At 44.9% G+C, this 22,919-nt stretch overlaps 1 protein-coding gene across 1 annotated transcript in view; it reads left to right on the top strand.

Moving 5' to 3' along the window:
- Nucleotides 1-22,919, top strand: part of LZTFL1 (leucine zipper transcription factor like 1) — a 282,737-nt gene that overhangs the window by 7,990 nt on the left and 251,828 nt on the right. The window contains exons 2-3 of the mRNA XM_069216332.1: nt 4,028-4,152; nt 6,646-6,840. Of these exons, the coding sequence (XP_069072433.1) occupies nt 4,028-4,152; nt 6,646-6,840 (320 nt within the window). The remainder of the gene's footprint in view (nt 1-4,027; nt 4,153-6,645; nt 6,841-22,919) is intronic.

Genomic DNA, 22,919 nt, shown 5'->3' with positions numbered 1-22,919 from the left:
TTTACTGCAGATATTAGAGTGACATTATCACTTATGTTATCAAAGACGTGCAGTAATTTGTGGGGTAATTAGCAGTGCATGGAAGGGTGCCGAGTTATAGTTACCGTATTGGACGAATTATTGTTAAATTCAGATTCTGAAATGGGTTCTGATGAGAGATTATGAAGTTTAAAGTCTGGTAAATTGATTACATTTTTAGTTTGGAACACTGTTTTTTCCTGGTTCAATTACATCTTTCTGGATTTCAGAAGGAGCCATGGACTGCCTTTTTTATAAAAGCATCACAGCCTAAGGTCCAAATAATGGATCTGAAATGTAGCTATGTATGTATGTCTGTATGTATGTAGGTACATGTAATCTCTGTGTCTCGGCAATCTCCTCCACTCACTCCTTTTCTATGCTGCTTCTTTTACCCTTTGACACTCTTTTGTGGCTCGAAAAAGGTGTATACCACATGGTAAATTGAGAAAAAAAAATCCAATATTCTTAGCAGTGTAAGCTTCATGTAGATGTGGAAACATTGTTAGCAGAACTATGATTAAAAATGAAATCTTCTCTGTCAATCCAATTTCGCAGTGGTTAAACTGTATGCACAATTTAAGCTAGCCATAGGGTAAACATAAATCTCTTCTTGTTGGCATTTTTGCTCTATGCATATGGTCTTCCTTCCAAATACCAATCAGTAATCAGGATTCTTATTGCTAACTAGAATTGTCTCCCTAACTTACTGGGAATGACATAGTAGAGAACCTTTAAAAGTATTTTTAGATGTTAAGACAAACTAACCCGAAGTAAAAAAAATCTTGGTCTTAAACATGTGGACCAAACCAGGGGGTTGTTTTCATCTAAAGTTAAGTACATATTGTGAACCAAAACACATAGGCATAAGATGAAAAATAACTAGTCAGAGGGGGAAAGTTTTTATCATTTCTTTTTTTCAGTCTTTTCACGAAGCTAGAAATTACAGACACATTACAGAGAAGACATGTCTGTATTTGGTGTGGGGGAGAGAGAAACTGGAGGATGTCTTTATGATAAATACATTTCTTTGACCCTACCAACGACACCAGTCGGAACCTGTTGTTTTTCCTACTTTGCGCCATGATCGATGTGGTTACTATTGTGGTTTTGTTAAATGTAATATTCACAAATAAGATATTACACACCGTGTATCTCAAAAGCAGTTCTTCATTGCTATGTATTTCAGAAATTAGTAGATTTTAAACTGCCTTAATACCATTGTGCATGCATGTGATTAGTTTGTGGGGCAAGGAAAGAAAGAAAATGAGTTACGTGGGTGTGTGAAGCAACTACATTTTTATAAAAGATCGATTAGCATTTTATTGCAACTAGTAGATGACGTGCAGTCATCATTTGAAATAGGAATCTCATACTAGCCACACACTGGTTCCAGAAAAACGTTTTTCTGACTGGAGAGGAGATGAAAGGTTATTGAGAAGGCCCCCTCTAAATCTGTTTCGCTTTTGCGCTGCAAATGGGTTGATGGATTGAGATTTCCAATCGATACTTAAAGCTATTTTGTTTTACTGTACATTAATGACACAAAAAGAAAACCCTTTCAGATGTGTTATGCTTTGAGAAGGTACTCATCTGATACTCTTTTAATTCCTTTACCCTTTTCAGCAATTTATTGTGGTTTGCTCCCAGAAGTTATCTTTTTGGTTGAAAATCATTTTAGAGTATTTTTGAACGATGCATTCTTATTCAGGACCTGTTGTTTTGGGTACTGTTTTCACAGATTACACCTGATTGTGACATAATTTCAGAAAAAAATCTTTTATGGGATATTCTTCTGAAGGCGCTCAATGACAAAACTACTTTAAGAGATTGGGTGTTATGCGGTTCTGCTTTTAGAGACTGTTTCTGTTGGTGTGTCTTTGCTGAGCCTGAGTTCGGTGGAGATCTCTTTATTTCTGGTGCGGGTCTCCTTTCATGCATTGGTCCTTGTGGGGATCTCATAAGAGAATGTGTCCAATTAAGAACACTTTGTATTTGTACCTTCTGTCAAATTTATCTCTGTATTTATGTTAAACCAATAATTTAGTAATACCTTTGAGTGTCGTTAGTAATGTGGGTCGATGTCATTAAATTTACAATGTGGTGAATGGCTACATATAAATGCTACATGTTGTTTTTGGGATATAATCTCATCGCATACTATCTGGTTGTGGTGTCATTTCACAGGCTGTTTGCTTATATGTTTTTACAGTTTTCATAGTTATGAGCTTGTTTCAAACACTGTTATATAATTGTGCTAAATTATTTAAAAGCTATGCTTGGTTATGAACCGTCTTCAGGGATTGTGTCAGTTTGTTTTCAGAGCTTGTGGGCTTCAGTGTCCTTTTGCATGTTTTCTGGGTGTGATCACATTTCGTTTGACATCCTTTAATAGATCTGTGAGAGAAATATTATTGAAGGATTTTGGAGAAGCTTTTTCTGGAAGTGCCCAAGATGTAACTGTGGTCAGGTTAGAAAGCTTTTCTTATAGGGTTTTCGCTGGCAATGGAATAACAATGCAGTAATACATTAGGAAAACCCCTTTTGAGGAATATGAGAATGGGAAAACATCACTTCAATCTCCAAACACAGTTATATATGATAACACTGTATTAACATTTATTTTCTATAAATATATGTGTAGACAGAGCGCCCTTAGAAAGCCAGTTGGATGTGTCATTTGAAACGAAAAGGTAAATGTGCAAGAAGCAAAGCAGCTTTTAGAAAAACTAATCTTTAGCAGAACATCAAGTGCTGTGAAGTTCTAATTTTATCCATTATACACTGCAAGACACCTAGAAACCTAATTACATTTTTTTTATAGAATGTGCTTACCTGTAGTAATGTTCATTCACTAAGGGTAGTAGAATGTCTGCATTAACTGGTTGTTAAGTTAGCTGTCGGAAAGATGGCATACACGTCCTCTGTTACAGATGGTAGTGAGAAAAAAATTAAAGATGAACACTAGGACTAGTCATAAATTCTCTAAAGATGTCATGTTGGAGTATGGCTGGTTGCTACAGGACATGCTGACCGACTCCTGACTTGAATGGTATCTAGTCATTGTGTTTTGTTTATCTTTTTGAAGGAGCTATTTACAAAGCATGGTATTGTAAAGGAAGGTGCTATGTTGGAATATGCCCTGTTGGCGTGTATTAGATTGCTGTAGTGTTCATTAAAAATGTGTCTCTGGATGGGCACCATCGGGTAGATGAATATTCTGTCAAATTGATCTCTGCACTTCTGTTAAACCAATAATTTAGGAATAGCTTTGATCGTTAAATAGTAATACAGGTCCATGTCAGCAAATAAACAATGTGGTGAAACGTTAGCACATGGTAGATTGAGAGAGAAAAAATGTGTGCCCATCGCCAAGTCAGTAAATTCTTAGTCAGCAACAATGTGGCGATTGGGAGCTGAATGTCCAATTCAAGTTGGTTCTAATACTAGTCAATGTGGAAAAGGATAACTATTTGTCAGTAGTCTGTTTGATACAATTGCCCCTTTAACGAGATGCTTTAATGTTTAGGGTAGTTGTTGAGGCCCAGATCAACATATCTCAGTTTTGTGATCTAATAGATCTTTTTTCCAACAGCCCCCCAATTCCCTTTTTTCCCACAACCCCCCAATTCCCTGTTTCCAGATCTTGAAAGTATGTGCCGTTGTGCTTAGATGTATTTGAATGAAGTGATGTTGCAACCAAGATTATGTCATTTCTTATGTAGTGTTTCTTCTTTATGGTGGTGGACATCAGAGAAAGTGGTAATGAAACTCCTTTGGTCATTGTGTTAATTTTCCGTCCTCTTCAAAAAGTGATGTTTGGACGATGTACTACTGTTCAAGTCCATTTTTTTCTCTATGATGGTGGATTGCTTCCTGTATTATGTATGTGTGCGTTTTTTTAGTACCTTTTTTATTTTTTCCTTTAAAAAAAAATCACTTTTTTAACCTTTTTTTTTTCTTTCTTTTTTTTTTTTTAATCCATTTTCTATTTTTCTATTCCGTACAGGCTGAATTTGGTCTAAATGAGCACCACCAGAATGAAGTTGTCAGCTACATGCGCTTTGCACGTTCAAAAAGAGCTTTGCGGCTAAAAACTGTGGACTCGTGCTTCCAGGACTTGAAGGATAGCAGGTAGAGTGCTCACTTTCTCTCCTAGCGGCAAGATAAACGTTATGTTCACACTCCAGCCCTATTTTGTGGATAGCTGTTCGTTATGCCTCCTTTTTCCTTTTTAAAGTATCAGTAAGTACTTAACTTTCAACATGGCTAACCTATTTTAAACGCCGGATATGTGAATTATGGACACAATAAGACAACTTTATTGACAATATCTTAAATGCTGTCCTTAATCGAGACTAATTTAATGTTGCTGTATGATAAATGGAATAGTGCAGTTTTTTAAAAATTACCTTGACACTACCCCTTTCAAACTTGTCTAAACTGCGGTTTTTGACTACTTTGCAGTGCATCTATATTTATGCTTGCTGCTGTAAAGCCTAGTGAATTACTGCGTATTTGGACCATTGCTTTCATGGGTATAACCATTTTCTTTTTAAGAGTTAACTTTAGAGAACGCCCGAAAAGGCAATTGCCATAGCTGAATAATCACATGTAAACAGTCCAATATTCTGATGTGAATTCTTGCGGTAATCTGTGAGTAGGGACGTAGCCTAGTCAGTAATATTGGAGGGGTGTGAGCTTCAGATTTCCCAGCAATCACCCTGGCTTATAATGTTGAAATATGACAGGCAGAGCACGCAAGTGGGGCTTAAGAGATTTGGAAATGGAAATTAATGCAGATTGGTAGGTGTACTGAGTGAGAGAAAACACATTATTTTGTGAAATAACCAACATTTTTGAAGTCTTTCCAAATAGAGGGAGGGAGAGAGTGTGTGTGTGTACAAGATTTCCTGGTGAAATCCGATAGACACCTCACATACCAGTCTGAAAGCACCTGTACCCAGCTATTTATCACAAAATACATTTACTGGGTGGGGTGTAACACCCTAACCCCTCCCCACCCCCAAAGCTACGTCCCTGTCTACGGCCACGTGCAGCTATGTTCAGATGAGAGCCCCAGCCTTGGCACAAGATGCTGATGTATCACTAGTGGATCAAAAACTTTGACTTAAAAAATAAAAATGTATTCAAAACACTGTAAAGTAGAAAAATGTTCTAAAACTAAAGAATATTATCAATATATGTTTTTTTAAGTCCCCAAAGAAGAAAACAAATTGTGGGCTGAGAAATGTCAGTGCAGCAGAGAATGCTAATTTAGGTGAGTGCTGCCATGGCTGTGATCATAGTATAGGGTAGTGGAAAGAGAAAAACAGATGGGATGGTGGGAAAGGGAACTGGTGATTTGCTTCTTTTTGGGCAGGAGGAAGATGGGGTCTGTAAGTGGGTGAATTGGTAAGTGGAGCCTATTTGGAATGAAGGAAAGGTATTCTGACTAGGACATGGTGGGTGTGCATGGATATTACAGTAAGCAAGCAGATGTAGAACGATAAATAATGAGGACCACTGACCGGGGAGGAAGGAATGGGTGCTGGAATTGGAAAGAGTGAAGGAATGAAACTTACCAACAGGACTGCATCAGATATTAGAATTGTAAAATAATGTTTGCACTGCGACCTCGAACTCTTGTGGATTATCACAAGGAGGCATATTAAAGATTGTTAATACTGGAGTGAGAACGGGGCAGAGTCATTGTTAATGTTTGAAGTATTACCTGTTTTAAACTTTGCACAGCACAGTTCTAGGGAGCATCAGAGATTTCAGTGTTACATTTGTTCTACTGAATTGAGTAAATCATGAATGCTATTTTCAGCCAGATTTTAATCCAAAACTATGATCAGCATGTGAATGTTCAGTGTTGTAAACCATATAATTTATCAGTACTCCTCTGAGCTAGTATTGTGTGAAGGTGGATGTTGCCATGTTCTCAAAAACAAAGTTTATAAAAAATGTAGAGGCTAAGAAGTGCCAATACATTGTTTACCAGACTTCAAATCAAAAATGTTTGTGTGTGCTAACGTATGTAAATACCGATGCAAATTGCACAAAAGCTGAATTCACAAACATACTTGTAGGTTTTCATTTGATGATGTGCATTTACAGCTTCCCGAGTTCACTTCTGGTATCCTAAGGCAAAGAGGGCACTGTTGTGGGGTTCTACGCCTTAATCGCAGCACACCACTGCAGGGCTATTGATTATAGATGAGGCTAAGCTATTTTATAGACTCACCTTCTTAGAAGTACTACCTTTAGTGTTGGCCATCCATGTCTCAGTCCCCTCCTCTGAAGACAGTTGTGGGACCAATGCATTGGTTAGCCATCCCCTCGTTATCTTAGGATGCAAGCATTAAGATGTCCAAAAAGGCTTAAAGTAGGCAAAATGTAAATCCTCGTTGCCAGTTTGTTTATGACTACTTTTTAATCTGTAATGCTGAGTATTTCTATTGCATCTCAATAAACCTAAGTGCCATTCTGGATAATGTTTTATTCCTAAAGTCAAGGATGTTAGCAAACTCAAGCCATACTGTACTTTTCCACAGTCCCATTTTCTTTATTTGAAGGTGTTTTAAAATACTATTTCATTGCACCCTTGTCGCTTCTCCCTAGGCTTGTGGATGAGACCTTCACAGTTGACGAAGTTACCGAGATGTTGGAAGGTTTACAGGTTGTGGTTCATGGTGAAGTGGAATCAGAACTCATTAATACCACACATACCAATGTCCTTCTGCTACGTCAGCTCTTTTTCCAAGCTGAGAAATGGCACCTGAAGTTACAGACCGATATCTCGGAGCTAGAAAACCGGTAACAACTTTAATGTTTTCTTTGAAAATGTGTTATCTTACATAATTTCACTGGTGAAATTGTGTTAATGTTATTAAATACACGAAGGTCTGTGTGGCATCTGCCTTGACACTCCATTACATTAAAGTACACTTTTGAAGACATAGCCTCATTCACAAAACCTTTAAGTGTGTGCAAGTATTGTTGAATTTGTCAATATATTCTCGTGAGACATGACAACATATTTCAGCTGCCAGACATGGACTCTGGTGTCATTTTGGGGGACGCTATACCCAGCTAAATGTGAAGTTTATCAGACCCATTCCGATATGTGGAGAACAGAATGGTGAGGATTCTGTGACATACTTCTCGCTACATTATTACTCTGCCAGATAATACATAAATTGAGCCAGGCAGAAGTTAACTTTCTTCGAAATGAAATGTGTTGACTGTGACTGTTTTTATGGAACGGAAGAAATTCAAATAAAGAAGACTTCATAAGATTGGGGATTTTTGACTCTTTTGTGACTGGGTGCACCTTTCCTTACTGTTTTCTTTGATATGTCTCTACCTGGCAGCAATATCACTCAATAGATAGTATTGGGTGAGAGTGCACTGAATTTCAGTTGATGGAACATTGTGGGAGATGTGGTTACAGATGTCCGCCATTGGTTTGTGCTTACTAGTATACTGTTGAATTTGCTGTTGTAAAATTAAAGCCAATATCAATATCAATCCATCACTCTTCCAAGTTTCCTTTTATAATTCATATCCCCTCTGTCAAATTTTCCATCAAATTAGCAGAATGTCAGAAAACCCTTTCCTGGGGGGCTGCTCTAGCTATACCCAAGATTGAAGCTTGTCCCCATAGCCAGTGTTTGTAGAGCCTCCACTTGGAGATCAATACATGACTTGGCAAAGCGTACCTGTCCGAACTCTTTCTCGATTGCTCATGAATGCCTTTCTTCTGCCACTGAACTGTGTTCTAGTTTCAGCCCAACTGCCTTCAAATAAGACTCTCATTTTTGTTTTGTGTGAGAATGTGCTGGCTGCCAACCTTCCCAGTTTCTTTCAATATTTACCTTTTTATGGATTTATTGAAAAAGATATTCAGATATTTAACTGAATCAGATACCCAGGTGAAGACGACTATTGTTCAGAACCAACATTATAAGTCAGTAACGTGTTATCTACCCCCATTTCTTTAGGCAATAAAGCCTTCAATTCTTTTTTACTGTATTCCTTTGTGCATCCTTTCTCTTCATGTGCAGCTCCATCTTCGCCATAGTGGTTTCTTTCCTTCAGTTGTAATTTAATTAAAATGAAAGTTATTTAGGTGCCTGGCCCTTTGTATTCATTGTATCACTGTTATTTTCTCCGATCTCAACATTTCTAGAACTCCTCTTCGACATTCAGCTCAATAACTCACACTCCAAAGGCAGATAAATTGCACAATCGTCACAAAAACACAGATATTCATAAAATCTTTCAGGGACAGTTTCAGCGACACAAGTATGGTTTCTTGATTGACTAAGGGTCACATAACTAATGGCCAAATTTACTTCCTCTAAAAATGTATGTTTTAGGAACAAAAGTAGGTAAGCAATATCTTTATTGTTTTAGGTCACCCCGTAGCAAACTACAAATAAAATGAAAACGTTTCTCAAACAAGCATATCTCTAGAATCAAGTGCATTAACAAAGTGCCCACATTCATTGTAATATAAACAGCCATCTTAAACGACTTTTGAAATTAGTTAACTCGCATTCTTATATTAAAAAAATAGGTATTATTAAAAAAAAAAAAAAAAGATCATCCCAGTATAAATGAAGTAAAAACCCTGTTCATTGTAAATCCCAAATGTTCTACTCATTTAGGATACCCTAACTACAATTTTTATTCTGCTCTGTTTCTAGCATACCGTGCAACCAGTAATGGAAGGTTACTCCTTGCATTTTTTTGGTAGTCAGCCGTCCTACATTACAAATGTATCCCAACTGAATGGAGTGTTCTATCAAATAATTTGTTGCTTGTTGTTACTTGTGCCTTGACACTGCATTGTACCTGTAATACTATCAACTATTTTAAAGATGTAAAGACCATTTATTAGAGACGTAGTACCCACTCAGAAAGACAATTGGGTACATTGTTGGTGCATTCTCAAGCCTGTTGGACCAAAACGTTGGTAAAACATGAAAGATTTTAAACTTCACTTCATGGAAGGGATGAGATACGGGTTCTCTCTGAGACATTTACAGCCGGCCTGAAACCTCTTGATGTGAAAACGATCTCTGGTTATTTGCAACTGCAGTGCCTCATTGTTTCCATCAGGATTACATTTGTGCCTCAGAAATGAGGCTGACAGTAGAAGATAAATCAAGGGCACCAGGCCACCTGACAGCCACATTCTATTTATTTTTGTTTACATGTGTCAGTTGACTGCTGTGTGCACTCTGTGTCATGTGCTCAACAAATTGATTAGATAGTCCACTTTGTATGTTGATGCAACAAGCAAGCTACCACGTCTGATGTGAATTGTGCTGTTCCCCCACCCAGCTAAAAACTGTTACAAGGTAATGCAAAATGTTATACTTTGATAGTCCATTTTGTACCTTCGATCCCAGTGTGATCAAGGGGTGCATTTAGTGCAGTTATCACACATTGGAAGCTTTTTATGTGCACTGACCATTGGGTGTACAGTACTCTTATGCAGCTCCATTGTGCAACAAGGACATTTGCACAGTTTATTTAGGCCCTTATTCCGACCCTGGCGGTTTCAAACCGCCAGGGTGGAGGGCAGAGGAAGCACCGCCAACAGGCTGGCAGTGCTTCCGGGCCATTCTGACCGTGGCGGTAAAGCCGCGGTCAGAAAAGGGGAACCGGCGGTTTCCCGCCGGTTTTCCCCTGGCCCAGGGAATCCTCCATGCCATGGGGATTCCGACCACCTTCCCGCCAGCCTGTTCCTGGTGGTTTACACCGCCAGGAAGAGGCTGGCGGGAACGGGTGTCGTGGGGCCCCTGGCGGCCCCTGCACTGCCCATGCCACTGGCATGGGCAGTGCAGGGGCCCCCTAACAGGGCCCCATGAAGATTTTCAGTGCCTGCTTTGCAGACACTGAAAATCGCGACGGGTGCCACTGCACCCGTCGCACCCCTGCAAATCCGCCGGCTCCATTCGGAGCCGGCTTCCTCTTTGCAGGGGCTTTTCCGCTGGGCCGGCGGGCGATCTTTTGGAGATCGCCCGCCGGCCCAGCGGGAAAGTTGTAATGACCCCCGCAGTCATTTGACCGCAGTGCGGTCTTTTGGCGGTTGGCGCCCGCCGGGGTCAGAATGACCCCCTTAGTCATCACAGTCGCCCATTATTTAATTATTTAAATTCTGCCTTACACTATTGTCCTCTGCCTATACTTACAGTGTCTGTGTTGATTTAGTGTCACCTTCAGTAAGCTAGCTAGAAATGAGTACACCGGTGCCAAGTGCGGTAAATAAGTGAGAACTATTCAGTCTTTTGAAAAACTTACGTGCGATCATTGAGGCAAAGTCTAGTGGATTCCTGCGCACCTGCTTATGTATGAAAGTTAATTCTTAAATAAAAGCCCCATTCTAGCTGGAGGGCTGCATCAGATATTGTGTCTCGCCTGCCGAGTACATACTAAAGACCTGCGTTCTAGAATTTGAAGATCACTGGCTCTCACCAAACCTGCTAATTTTACTGAAAACATTCCCTTAACAGTTTGTTTGGCTTTCTCATTGGCTACGATGAAAGTACTGCCTTCAAACCTGATGGAAAGCCCCTTTATATATATATAAAGTCTAATGTCAAAGTTTGGCATGAAATCCAAACGCCACACTCCCCTATTGCTAATAGTCAATGCTTTCACTGTTCTGGTAGCTGTCCCCTCAATGCTAAAAAAAAAAAAAAAAAACACTTGAAATTGCCATGTGATAATGTATTACCCATCATGTTGTTTCGTTAGTGGATTGTTGACAACAGAAAATTGCAGAACCATCGGTCCATTATTCCTTTAAATGTCGCTTTTTAGGTTAAACAGCTGTAAGTTAACACTTGGTGCTATCATAAAGTGACAATGTATCATTTACCTCTTTTTCTCCGGAAGTGTGTCAAATAATAAATAGCAAGGAAGTTAAAATATGAAAGCTGTCAAGTTTTAACTTTCTGCCATTAAAATTAGAAAAAAAGTGATAGATGTTATATTGGACTTTGTACTGTGGCCATGAATCTCTCAATCGGAGGTCTTCACCAAAACCTACATTATTAAATGACCCTCACCACCCGTAATTAGATCATCTGCTTGTTTTTCTGTTTAAATGGAGAGTCAGTGAATCTACTGAAATTTAGTTGTGGAGAAGCCAGTATCTCCACCTTGTGTGTGTCACTAATTAAGTTCTGACCTTTGCCCAGTGACATCACCTCTGACCCAACGAGCAGATGATTTCAGGATATGCATCTGCAGAACAATGAAAAAGGACATTGATAGGCAAAGTGTGAATTCTAGAGTCTGCTGGACAAAACTGAGGAATGGTGATGGAGGCTTGCCCCCAACCACCCTACCATCATTTCGAATCCAAGCTTTGATATTATTGTTTTTTGTCAACATTTCTTTGAGATTTTCAAGGCACAGTAGCAGTTATATACATTGCAAGTGTCAGAAGTCAATAGTAGAAATAGTATATGGCTAATGAGTTCTACACTTTTTACATATTTAGGACTTCACCAACGGAATAAGCAAAGTAGTTAGACCATAATCAACGTTGTATATTCAAGTTATGAATAGTGCTGTTTCAGACCCCTCCTCGCCCAAAGGAAACTGAGACTAAAGAGAACAAAAGAAAATAAACACTGAACATATCTATCATGTGTGGGGGAAACATGCCTACCATCTGAATTTGGGGTGTAGGACTGAGCTCGAGGGGTCGCACCAACGGGGCGTGGGAGGTCAGAACGATAGCCTGTTTAAAAGTGAAAGAGATAAAGAGCTCTTGTATGGGTGGGGCAAGTGGTAAGGGGGAGACCTTCGGACAGATAATTAGCGAGCTCTCCCCAGTGATATTCAAAATTCTTATTCGTATCTCGCAAGAGCTCCCCAGTGGTATTCAAAATTCTTATTTGTGTCTTGGTGGATATCTGTCATTCTTTCCATTGTTAAACTCTGCCAGAGTCTAGCTTACCATTGCCATAACGAAGAGGCTAGAGCTTTTTTTCCAGTTGGCTGCTATTGCCTTCTTTGCTGCTCCCAGACATAGCCACATGATGGGGCGATCACTTGTGGTTTGATGTCGTCTCGTACTCCCAGAAGCATGAAGCTCAAGGTGGAAACGACGGGATAGCGCAAAATTGTTTTGGTTTGTGCTGAAATTTCAGTCCAAAATGGTCCGATAGTTGGACAATCCTACCAGAAATGTTAAAAGTCGCAGAGTAGACCATATCTCCTCCAACATATATCTGACATGCTAGGGAAGATCTTCTTCAATTCAGTGGGGTAGAGATACCACTCATACAATATTTTACAGTGTGCCTATCTGAGTCCTAAGGAGTGATTAAATCTTGGAATTTCATTCCACAATTTCTGCCTGTGTTAGTCCGCAATTGTGGTATGTTCAAGACCGTTCCAGAAGTGAACATGGCGTGGAGTGGTTGGGGGGGGAGAGTTTGAAGTAGGTAGGCATAGAAAAAGGAAATGGAGCTTTTAGTGCCCCACGTCTGCTTTTCAAATTTCTCAATAGGTGTGAGGTCTCTTGTGGCCATGAAACACATTTTGGGTGTAATGCCTGATGTTTCAGTTGGTTGTAATGTTACCTTTCAGTATCTGGCAGCCTGAAATTCCATTGACAGTTTTCAAAGGTCAATAAGTCCCAACCATGACAGAGATCTGAAATCATGAGGCATTCCCCCCCCACCTCTATTTATCAAAAGAGCCCAGTCTCAAAGCCAGGGAGAAGTGTATGGGAGCGTAAGAGGAAGGGAAAATGGTCCAACTCGGGATCTTTGTAACAGTGTTACATACTGTAAACTACTGTAAGCGTAGTGCAAGTTGGTGTGCTAAGATGTGTTGGGGGTGGGGCCTGTCAGCTTTTGGTTTCTACAGGATAGCCCACATAAATTTGCCACTTATAGGCTGCTCCCTAGGAAGCCAATGCTTATTGGATTCTCACAGTGCCCATTCCCTAATTATCTGTAGTTGTGCGTCTCTGTATTATAAATGGAAGTCCGGGAGTGCCAGTCCCCTGTCCCTTTTCAGCAGTCCTAGTTGTATGTGGGGAAGACCAGCTTTATTGCCCTACCACAGAAAGCAGAGCACCAACACATGAAGTTCTGCAAAAAAAACTCCTTGGGTACCTCCATCGGGAGGCCTTGAAATAGGTATAGTACCTGTGGTAGGACCATCATTTTATTCACATTAATCCTTCCTAGCCAAGAAAGACACATTGGTGCCCAGTGTTTAAGGTCCACCCTAATTTGCTGAAGCAAGGGGGGAAATTAGCGCGATATTGGTCATATTTGATGGGTGATATTGATCCCAAGGTACGTGATGTCTTTTTTCACCCATTTGAGGGATGTCAAGGGTGCTAGAGTACATCTCTGGTGGGGGCAGGTTGAGATTAAAAAAGAAGGATTTATGGAGATTAATTTGGTAATCCGATATAGTCTCGTTTTTTTATAATTCATGTTGTAAGGCTTCCATAGAGGTTGTAGGGGACGAAAGAGACAGCAGTAAATCGTCTGCAGAGAGAGATATTTTGTGGTTGCTGGAGCCAAAGGGGATGTCTCTGGTGTCTCTCTTATCATAGCTGCCAGGGGTTCAATGCTGATAGCAAACAGAAGTGGTGAAAGCACGTAGCCCTGACGAGTGCCCTGTTGTAATGAGAAGTAATTAGCGCCCACTCCATTGACCACTACTGGCGATCGTAGTTCGCTTGTATCATGTTTATGAATCGTTTGTAGAGGCTAAATCTACGAAGGGTATGTAACAGGAAGGACCAGTACACCTGCCCAAAGTCTTTCTGAGCATCTGGAGCCACCAGAATTGCGGGAATCTGTTTTTTTAGCTGCTTTCTGGACCAGGTGGACCAACCACCTGAGGTTGTCGTGTGTCTGCCTCCCCTGAATAAATCCCGACTGATCGGGGTGTATCAAATCGAGAAGAACTCCCTTGATTCGGATGGCTAGTATTTTAGTATAGAGTTTGGCATCTAAGGCGATAGGTCTGTAGGAGGCACAAGTTTAGGAATAACTGAAATGAGTGATTCATTCATAGTGGGGGTGGCTTGTTTAATGGTGGCCATATGTTTAAAGAGGGTTGTGAGGTGCTGAACTAATTAGTCCCTAAAGGTTTTATAGAACTGTGCTGTAATTCCATCGTGACCTGTGGTTTTGCGCAGCGGAACAGAGGAAATGGTCTCTCGAACCTCATCCTCATCTGTCCGGCTGCTTGGGTCCTCATTCTGGTCTGTGGTGACCTGAGGTAGGGTCACCCGTTCCAAATAGTCTATTTGAGCCTTCACATCTAAAGGTTGTGAGCAGTATAGGGCTTTATAGAAATCTCAGAAAGTTTGTGTTTTGTCTTGCTTGTTTGTGAGAAGCTCCCCTGAGCCTTTATGAATAAGTATGATGTAATCTTTTTCATGTTTTAGGAGCAGTTGACTTGCCAAATGGGTGCCCTCCTTATTTCCCCTGTCATATGTCAGATTTTTCAGCCTCTGCAGGGTGACTTGTGCCCTGTTGGTGTAGATCACGCCCAATTTTCATTGTAAGGCGTTAACTTTCATTTGGAGGCTGAGCTCGGACTCCATTGCTAATCAATCTATCCTGTGTTTTTTGAAGCGCGGATACAAGAGAGATACTTTTACCCTGAATCAGTGATTTGAAGGCATCCCAGGGAGTCGATACGTTAGTGTCTTGAGGTTTGTTTTCTAGGAAAAAGACTCTGATAGTTTTAAGTAGCTCATCTCTAAACAGCCGATCTCTAATGAGAGACCCTGGGAATAACTAGCAGTGTAATTTGGAGACAGGGGCCCCCATTCCAGTATGAGGTGTACTGAATCACAATTGAGCAAAATTCAGAGGCTATAATGTTATGTCCTGGGTATTGGCTGATAAATATGTGGTCCAGGTGGGAATATGTGCAATGGACGTGGGAGGAGAAAGTGTAGTGCTGATGGGTGGGGTGGAGTGTATGCAAAGCAACAAGCAGGCCCTGGGAGCGAATCGCATGTTTGAGCACTTTTGTAAAGTTTCCTGTGTCTGCTGTCTGGGGTGTGTACTGTCTTACTGCGGATTCTAGATAAGATAAAAATCTCACATGAGTGTAATATCACTGTAGGAAAGTAGGATCTTTCTGACATAGTAACCCCCACATTATGTTTGGTGTCAGTGTGTTTTGACTGTAGTACACTGGGATCCTGCTAACCAGGACCCCAGTGTCAGTGTTCTCTCCTCTAAATTTAGCTTTTACCTTCCACAGTGGGCATACTGGTGTATCCCTGTAAGTTCCTAGAATATGGTAATTAGATACCCAGGTCATTGGTACACGAAGGGTCCCCCATGGGCTGCAGCATGTATTGGGAGCCCATGCAAATGTTGACTACAGGCCTGCCATTGCAGCCTGTGTGAAATGTTGCATGCATCTTTAACTCACAATATAAGGTTAACCTTATATCATGGTGTAGGGAAATGCCTCCCTTGGCATGGTTACTCCCTAACTTTTTGCCTTTTGTTAATGCTAGTTCTGATTGAAAATGTGCTGGGACCCTGCTAACCAGGCCCCAGCACCAGTGTTATTTCCCTAAACTGTACCTTTGTTCCCACAATTGGCACAGCCCTGGCACACAGATAAGTCCCTTGTAACTGGTACCCCTAGTACCAAAGGCCCTGTGGCCAGAGAAGGCCTCTAAGGGCTGCAGCATGTATTGTGCCACCCTGGGGACCCCCTCATCCAGCACATGCACACTGCCTCACAGCTTGTGTGTGCTGGTGGAGAGAAAATGACTAAGTGTATATGGCACTCACCTCAGAGTGCCATGCCTACAAACCACTGCCTGTGGCACAGGTAAGTCACCCTTCTAGCAGGACTTACAGCCCTAAGGCAGGGTGCACTATACCACAGGTGAGGGCATAGTTGCATGAGCACTATGCCCCTACAGTGTCTAAGCCAAACCTTAGGCATTGTAAGTGCAGGGTAGCCATAAAGAGTTTATGGTCTGGGAGTTTGTCAAACATGAACTCCACAGTTCCATAATGGCTACACTGAAATCTGGGAGGTTTGTTATCAAACTTCTCAGTACAATAAATCCACACTGATGCCAGTGTGGGAATTATGGAAAAATGCACACGGAGGGCATCTTAGAGATGCCCCCTGTATAGCAGTCCAAACACCAGTGTTAGGCTGACCAGTTCCTGCCAGCCTGCCACAACCAGACGGGTTTCTGACCACATGGGGTGAGTTCCTTTGTCACTATGTGGCCAGGAACAAAGCCTGCACTGGGTGGAGGTGCTTTTCAACTCCTCCTGTACGAACTGTAACACCTGGCAGTGAGCCTCAATGGCTCATGCCTGTTGTTACAGCACCCCAGAGCATGCCAGCTAGTGGAGATGCCCGCCCCTCCGGACACAGCCCCCACTTTTGGTGGCAAGTCCGGTTGAGATAATGAGAAAAACAAGGAGTCACCCACCAGTCAGGACAGCGCCTAAGGTGCCCTGAGCTGAGGTGACCCGTGCCATAAGAAATCCTCTATCCAATAGGAATAGGGATGTGCCCCCCTCCCCTCGGGGAGGAGGCACAAAGAGGATGTAGCCACCCTCCAGGACAGTAGCCATTGGCTACTGCCCCCAGACCTAGACACACCCTTGAATTGAGTTTCTGATGGATACACCTACCTGTGGATTCCTCAAATAAAGAATTCTCCCCTCGCGCCAGCTTCGACGGAAATTTATTTTAGCTCTACACGTCAACGATGACGTCACAATAGCCCGACTCCACGCGACGCCGTATGATTTCATCTAGGCAATAAGAAGCACTCGTCAACGTGCAGACGTCAGTTTCCTTTTTTCCGTGCCTTCGAATAACGTTTTTTCTTTGAGGCTAACAGGGAGCTACAGTTGCGCATCTGTAGTTACTATGTCGCAGCCAGGAAAATCTGGGGGTCATAACAACCTCGGCGGTCTTTTTACAAGACCGCCAAGGGAGCGCCGTGCTGAAGACCGCAAGTGGTGGCGGTTTTCCGCTCGGCGTATTATGACTGTTGGCAGCTCTACGTCGTTTTTCCGACGGAGAGCCGCCAACAGCCATAGTGACGGGCTGCGGGGAAGTGGAGGTTGCTCCACCTCCACCGCCACGCCAACAGAACACCGCCCACCGAATCACGTCCTGTGATTCGGCGCGGCGGTGTTCTGTTGGCGGTGTGGTGTCGGCGGAGCTGCCCCCATGGCTCCCGTCCCCTCCCGGAGGATCGACGGAACAGGTAAGTCGATCGTCTGTTAGGGGAGGGGGGTGTTGTGTGGGTGTATGTAGAGGGGATGTGTGAGTGTGTGAGTGCGTGTATGCTTGCGGGGGTGTTGTGTGATTGGGGATGAGTGTGTGTATGTCTGTAGGTATGTCTGTATAGATGTGCGCGTGTATGTTTGAATGTGGGTGTGCGTGTCTGACTGTATGTGTGGATGTTGGCATGTATGTCGGTGTGTGTGCGTGTTGGTGGTGCCTGTGTGCGTGTCGGGTGTGTATGTGTAAGGTATTGTCGCGGTTCGGGTGTGGTGGGGGGTCCTGCCACCTTTGGCGGCAGGAGTGGTGGGGGGTGTGGGAGACCGCTATCAGTGGAATTCCCTGGCACTGATAGTGCTTACCGCCATGGATTTCATGGCGGTTTCTACCACTGGAAATCCACGGCGGTAAGCCGGGTCAAAATACCGTCAGCGGTATTGTCACGGCCGCCATGGTCATAATCCTCAAAAAAAGACCGCCAGCCTGTTGGCGGTCTTACCGCCGCTTTAACACCGTCCGCCAGGGTTGTAATGACCCCCTCTGGCTTTAAACCTTGTAACCAGTGTGGGGGTCGGATGTCGGTCACTGACCCGCATGAAAATTGATTACGCCGCCTTAGTTCCGACCATGAGTTCGAGTTATGCGGTTCCTGCCAGCGCATGAACCCAAAGGCGCTTAAAGAAAGAGAGGCTAAATTGTTCCTAGCCTGTTCCAAAAAGAGGAAGGAAAGGCGGCATCGTAGAGAGTCTTCTTCGAGGACTCATCATCACCATGGAGACTCTCGGCGTCGTCACAACTCTCCGACGTGGGAGATTAGCCCGACCATCACTCCTCCGCTTCCTACGACTCCGGCTTCTCCGTCTTCACCTTTGTCGGTGTTTGAAGTCCACCCTCTTCAAGAACCAGCGGCTTCTCCGGAGCAGGAGATGCCTGGTCCATCATCGGCTTCTATGCCGACACCGCAAGCATATCCAGCTTTCCCGGCGCCGGGTACGGATCCTGCGGCATTTTTTAATGCTATGTTCAATATCTTTTCCACCATGGCGCCTGGTGGAGGGCATGCGGGTCCGTCAGGCCCTTTGGCTTTTAATTTGGGTGCTCCAGCTCCTTACAAGCCGACACCCTTCATGCCATTTTTGCCTTCTGGAGCCGCTGCGGCGCCGATGCCCTTGGCGTCGCCCAGGAGACCTGTGACGCCTACAACGTCTGCTACTCCGGCGCCGGTGGATTCTCCACGGATCCAGTCCACAGTCAAGGTGCCTGTGGCGCCGGGGGGTCCGGCGTCGGATGGATCCGAAGAGCGGCGCCAGCGAAGATCTTCGGCGTCGGCCGATGCCTTATCGACGCTGGGACTCAAATCCAGGCTCCGGTCCAGAAGACTAGCTTTGCGCCTCCTGGAGGAGAAGGAATATAGCAGACAACATCTGGAGGAAGGCGAAATCTTGGAGCCTTCAGGTGACTTTCAGGGCCTGGAAACTGCAAGTGGTATTGCCACTTCCCCTGAATGGGATTTGGCTTCCCCTGGGGAGTATACCAATGAGGCTGCATCTTTTCATGCAGTAATAAGGAATGCTGTACACTTTTTAGATCGTCCTCTTCCGGCTGCTGAGGTGAAAAGGAAACTTCTGATGGATACAACTACCTGTGGATTCCTCACCTAATGAATACTCCCATGGCGCCAGCATTCGACGGAAATCTTCTTCCTAGTCTCTGCACGTCGACGAGGACGTCACTCTAGCCCACGCGACGCCGTCTGACGTCATACAGGCAATAGGAGGTCCTCGACGACGTGCCGACGTCAGTTCCCTTTTTTCCGTGCATTCGAAACGGTTATCTTCGAGGGAGCAACTGTTACTTTCGTGGTTACAGTGTATTTTTTGCTGCGTAGTCCTTCGCTGCAGTAATAATGTTGCCGAGAAAGTCGGGTTTTAAGCCTTGTCGTGAGTGTGGGGGCAAGATGTCAGTTACGGATCCTCACTCCGACTGTCTTTGGTGTTTAAGCTCCGACCACGACGTCTCGACTTGCGATTCATGCCAGCACATGAATCCAAAGGCCCTCAAGGAACGTGAGGCGAAGTTGTTTATGGCGAAGTCGAAGAAAGAAAAACATCATAAGAAGTCTTCTTCGCCAAGGCATCGGCGTCATCGAGACTCCCGGCGCCGTAGAGAATCACGGCGCCATTCGAGCAAGGAGACTCGTTCCAGGTCTTCGGATCGGCACCGGAGGACTTGGGAGGTCAGTCCCACGGTCACGCCGCATCCATCGACGCCGTTGCCCTCTCCGGCGTCACCGACTTCACCTGGACAGGCGTCGGTGATTGAAGTGGTGCAGCCTCTGGTGTTGTCCCCGGCGTCGCAAACGTCGAGGCCGGCGTCGGGGTCGCCTTCGATACAGGCACCCCAGTATCCGGCTTTTCCCACCCCTGGAGCCGATAGTACCGCATTCCTAAATGCGATGTATACCATCTTCCAACAGATGGCTCCAGGGGGTGCTCCGGCTGGCCCTTTGGCCTTTTCATTGGGTGATCCTGCGCCTCTACGGCCGGCACCCTTTATGCCCTTTCTCCCTTTTGGGAACGTGGGCTCGGCGCCGGTGTCGGCGCCGGTGGCCGCTCCGGTGGCTTCGGAGGGATTGGCCCTGGAGATTTCCATCCCGTCGACGTCGGGATTTCGTCCTGTGACTCCGGTGGGTCCATCCGCTCCGAGTGCTCTTTCATCGGCGCCGAAGTTACCTGTGGCGCCGGACGCGGCGTCGGTGGCTTCTGAAGATCGGCGCCGATCTTCGGCTTCGGCGGAGGCATTGTCGACTCCGCGTATCGAGCAGAGGCTTCATTCGAGGAGACGTGCTCTCCGTTTATTAGAGGAGCAGGAGTACCAACGAGTCCTGGAAGAAGGAGAACTAGAGGACTCGGTTGATGGACTGCATGGTCTAGATACAGCCAGTGGGCTGGACACTTCCCCTGAGTGGGATCTTTCGTCTCCAGGGGAATACACGGAGGAGGCTGCTTCCTTTCACGCAGTGGTACGGAAGGCAGCTAGTTTTCTGGACCTGCCTTTGCCAGTGGCAGAGACAAAACAGAACCTTCTGACAGAGGTGCTTCATCCGGCCTCAGCTGCGGCAGAGCCTCTATTGCCCTTTAATGACGCTTTGCTGGATCCGGTGCTAGAGGTGTGGAAGAGACCAGTATCTTCCCCAGCGGTTCATAGAGCCGTAGCCAGGAGGTATCGAGCTGCACCAACTGACCCTGGCTTTCTTTCTAGGCACCCTACACCGGAGAGCTTGGTGGTGCAGGCCTCCTGTTCATCCAAATCAGCGCCAGGTTCTTTCCCGACGGTGCCTGGGGACAGAGACTCGAAGAAACTGGATGCGCAGTCCAAGAAAATCTTTTCGTCCTGCAGTCTGGCGTTGAAGGCCACCAACGCAACTTGTATCCTGGGGAGATCTGTTCATGCTCTTATGGATGACATTTCCTCATCATTTACGGAGCTTCCCCAGGGTCTTTTGGATGTTGTTTCAGATGCCCAGGCTGCTGCGACCCAGATTATTCAGGCTGGGCTGGATACGACCGACTCGGTGGCCAGAGCAATGGGCACGACTGTGGTGGCAAGGAGACAGGCCTGGCTCCGTAATTCGGGGTTTTCTGCAGATGTGCAGTCAACCCTATTGGATCTCCCTTTTGATGGGGACAAGCTGTTTGGCGCCAAGGCAGATTCGGCCTTGGAACGTTTTAAGGAGGTGCAGGGCCACAGCCAAATCGCTAGGACTCCAAGCTCCTTCTTCCTCTGCCTCTTCCAGGATTTTCAGGAGGTTTCGGGGATTTGGGCGTGGCTCTTCCTCCTCTTCCTTTCGGGGGAGATTTCAGCAACCTGCCTCTTCCCATCCCTATAGATCTTTTAGAGGGAGAGGGAGGGCCCGCACCAGAGGAGCCTCTCAGCAGCACTCTGCCTCTTCCTCGTCCTCTGGAGGGGTGCAGCAGGGAAAGCAGCCTTAGGCTTCCACCATTTCCCACTCACTCCTCTCCTGTAGGGGGAAGATTACAGCATTTTCTCCGCAAGTGGAAGACTATTACAACGGACACTTGGGTTCTCAGTATTGTGGGAAAAGGCTACACCCTTCCCTTTCGGGAGTTCCCGCCCCTCATCCCGCCCCGCCCATCTTATTGTTCAGAAGAACACCTCCTGTTGCAAGAACAGGAGGTACAAGTCCTCCTTTCAAAGGGCGCAGTAGAGTTGGTCCCAGAGCAGGAAAGGGGTCGAGGTTGTTACTCAAGGTATTTCCTGATTCCCAAGAAGGATGGTCGGTTGAGACCAATCCTGGACCTGAGGATCTTGAATTGGTTCCTCAAACAGGAAAAGTTCAAGATGCTGACCCTAGCTCAGGTGCTTTGGGCGTTGAACAAGGAAGATTGGATGGTGTCTGTCGACTTGCAGGATGCTTACTTTCATATCCTGATACTCAAGTCACACAGGAAGTATCTCCGGTTTATGGTGGGATCGCAGCACTATCAGTTTGCGGTCCTTCCGTTTGGTCTTACTTCAGCACCTCGAGTCTTCACGAAGGTGATGTCGGTGGTTGCGGCAGAGCTCAGAAGGAAGGGGATAGCAGTATTCCCTTATTTGGACGACTGGTTGATCAAAGCCAAGTCGCCGGAGCTTGTGTCGCATCATCTGCAGTCAACGACTCAGTTGTTGTTCGACCTGGGTTTTTCGGTGAACGAGCCCAAATCTCACCTGGAGCCCTCTCAGCGCCTCCTGTTCATAGGGGCAGTACTGGATACAACATTGAGTCGAGCCTTTCCTCCGCCTCAGCGGATTCAAGATATTCAGGAATTGGTTCCAATGTTTCGAAATGGAGCAGTAGTTCCAGTCCTCAAGGTCCTTCGTCTGCTCGGTCTGTTTGCCTCCTGCATTCTGTTGGTCACGCATGCTCGCTGGCACATGAGGGCTCTTCAGTGGTGCCTCCGAAGGCAGTGGTCTCAACACAAAGGAGATCTAGAAGGTGCTGTCAAGATCTCCAGAGATGCTGCTGTGGACTTGAAGTGGTGGATTGCGAGCAACAATCTTTCACAAGGAAAGCCGTTCGCGCAGTCGCCACCAGTGGCCACGGTCATAACGGATGCTTCCACTCTAGGGTGGGGAGCTCATCTGGGGGATCTGGAGATCAAAGGCCTTTGGTCTCCAGAGGAGCAGATGTTTCATATCAATCTGTTAGAGTTACGGGCTGTACGTCTGGCTCTCAAGGCCTTCCTCCCTTCCCTTCGTGGTCAGTCGGTACAGGTCCTGACGGACAATACTACCACGATGTGGTACATAAACAAACAGGGAGGAGTAGGGTCGTACCTTCTCTGCAGAGAAGCTCTTCGACTATGGTCCTGGGCAAAGGACCATCAGATTTGCTTGGTAGCAAATCATCTGGCCGGGGTCTTGAATGTACGTGCGGACGGTCTCAGTCGCCAATTCTCGGCGGACCACGAGTGGCGTCTCCATCCAGATCAAGCCTGTTTGATCTTCCAAAGGTGGGGGTTTCCTCGGGTAGATCTGTTTGCCACTCTGGAGAACGCGCATTGTCTGTTATTCTGCAGCCTTCAGTATCCGATGCAGGGAGC

This window comes from Pleurodeles waltl, chromosome 2_1 (assembly GCF_031143425.1).
Source record: "Pleurodeles waltl isolate 20211129_DDA chromosome 2_1, aPleWal1.hap1.20221129, whole genome shotgun sequence".
In the NCBI taxonomy this organism is placed as follows: Eukaryota; Metazoa; Chordata; class Amphibia; order Caudata; family Salamandridae; genus Pleurodeles; species Pleurodeles waltl.
The sequence above is the reverse complement of the archived record's forward strand: the minus strand, read 5'-3'. Positions and strand labels throughout refer to the sequence as shown.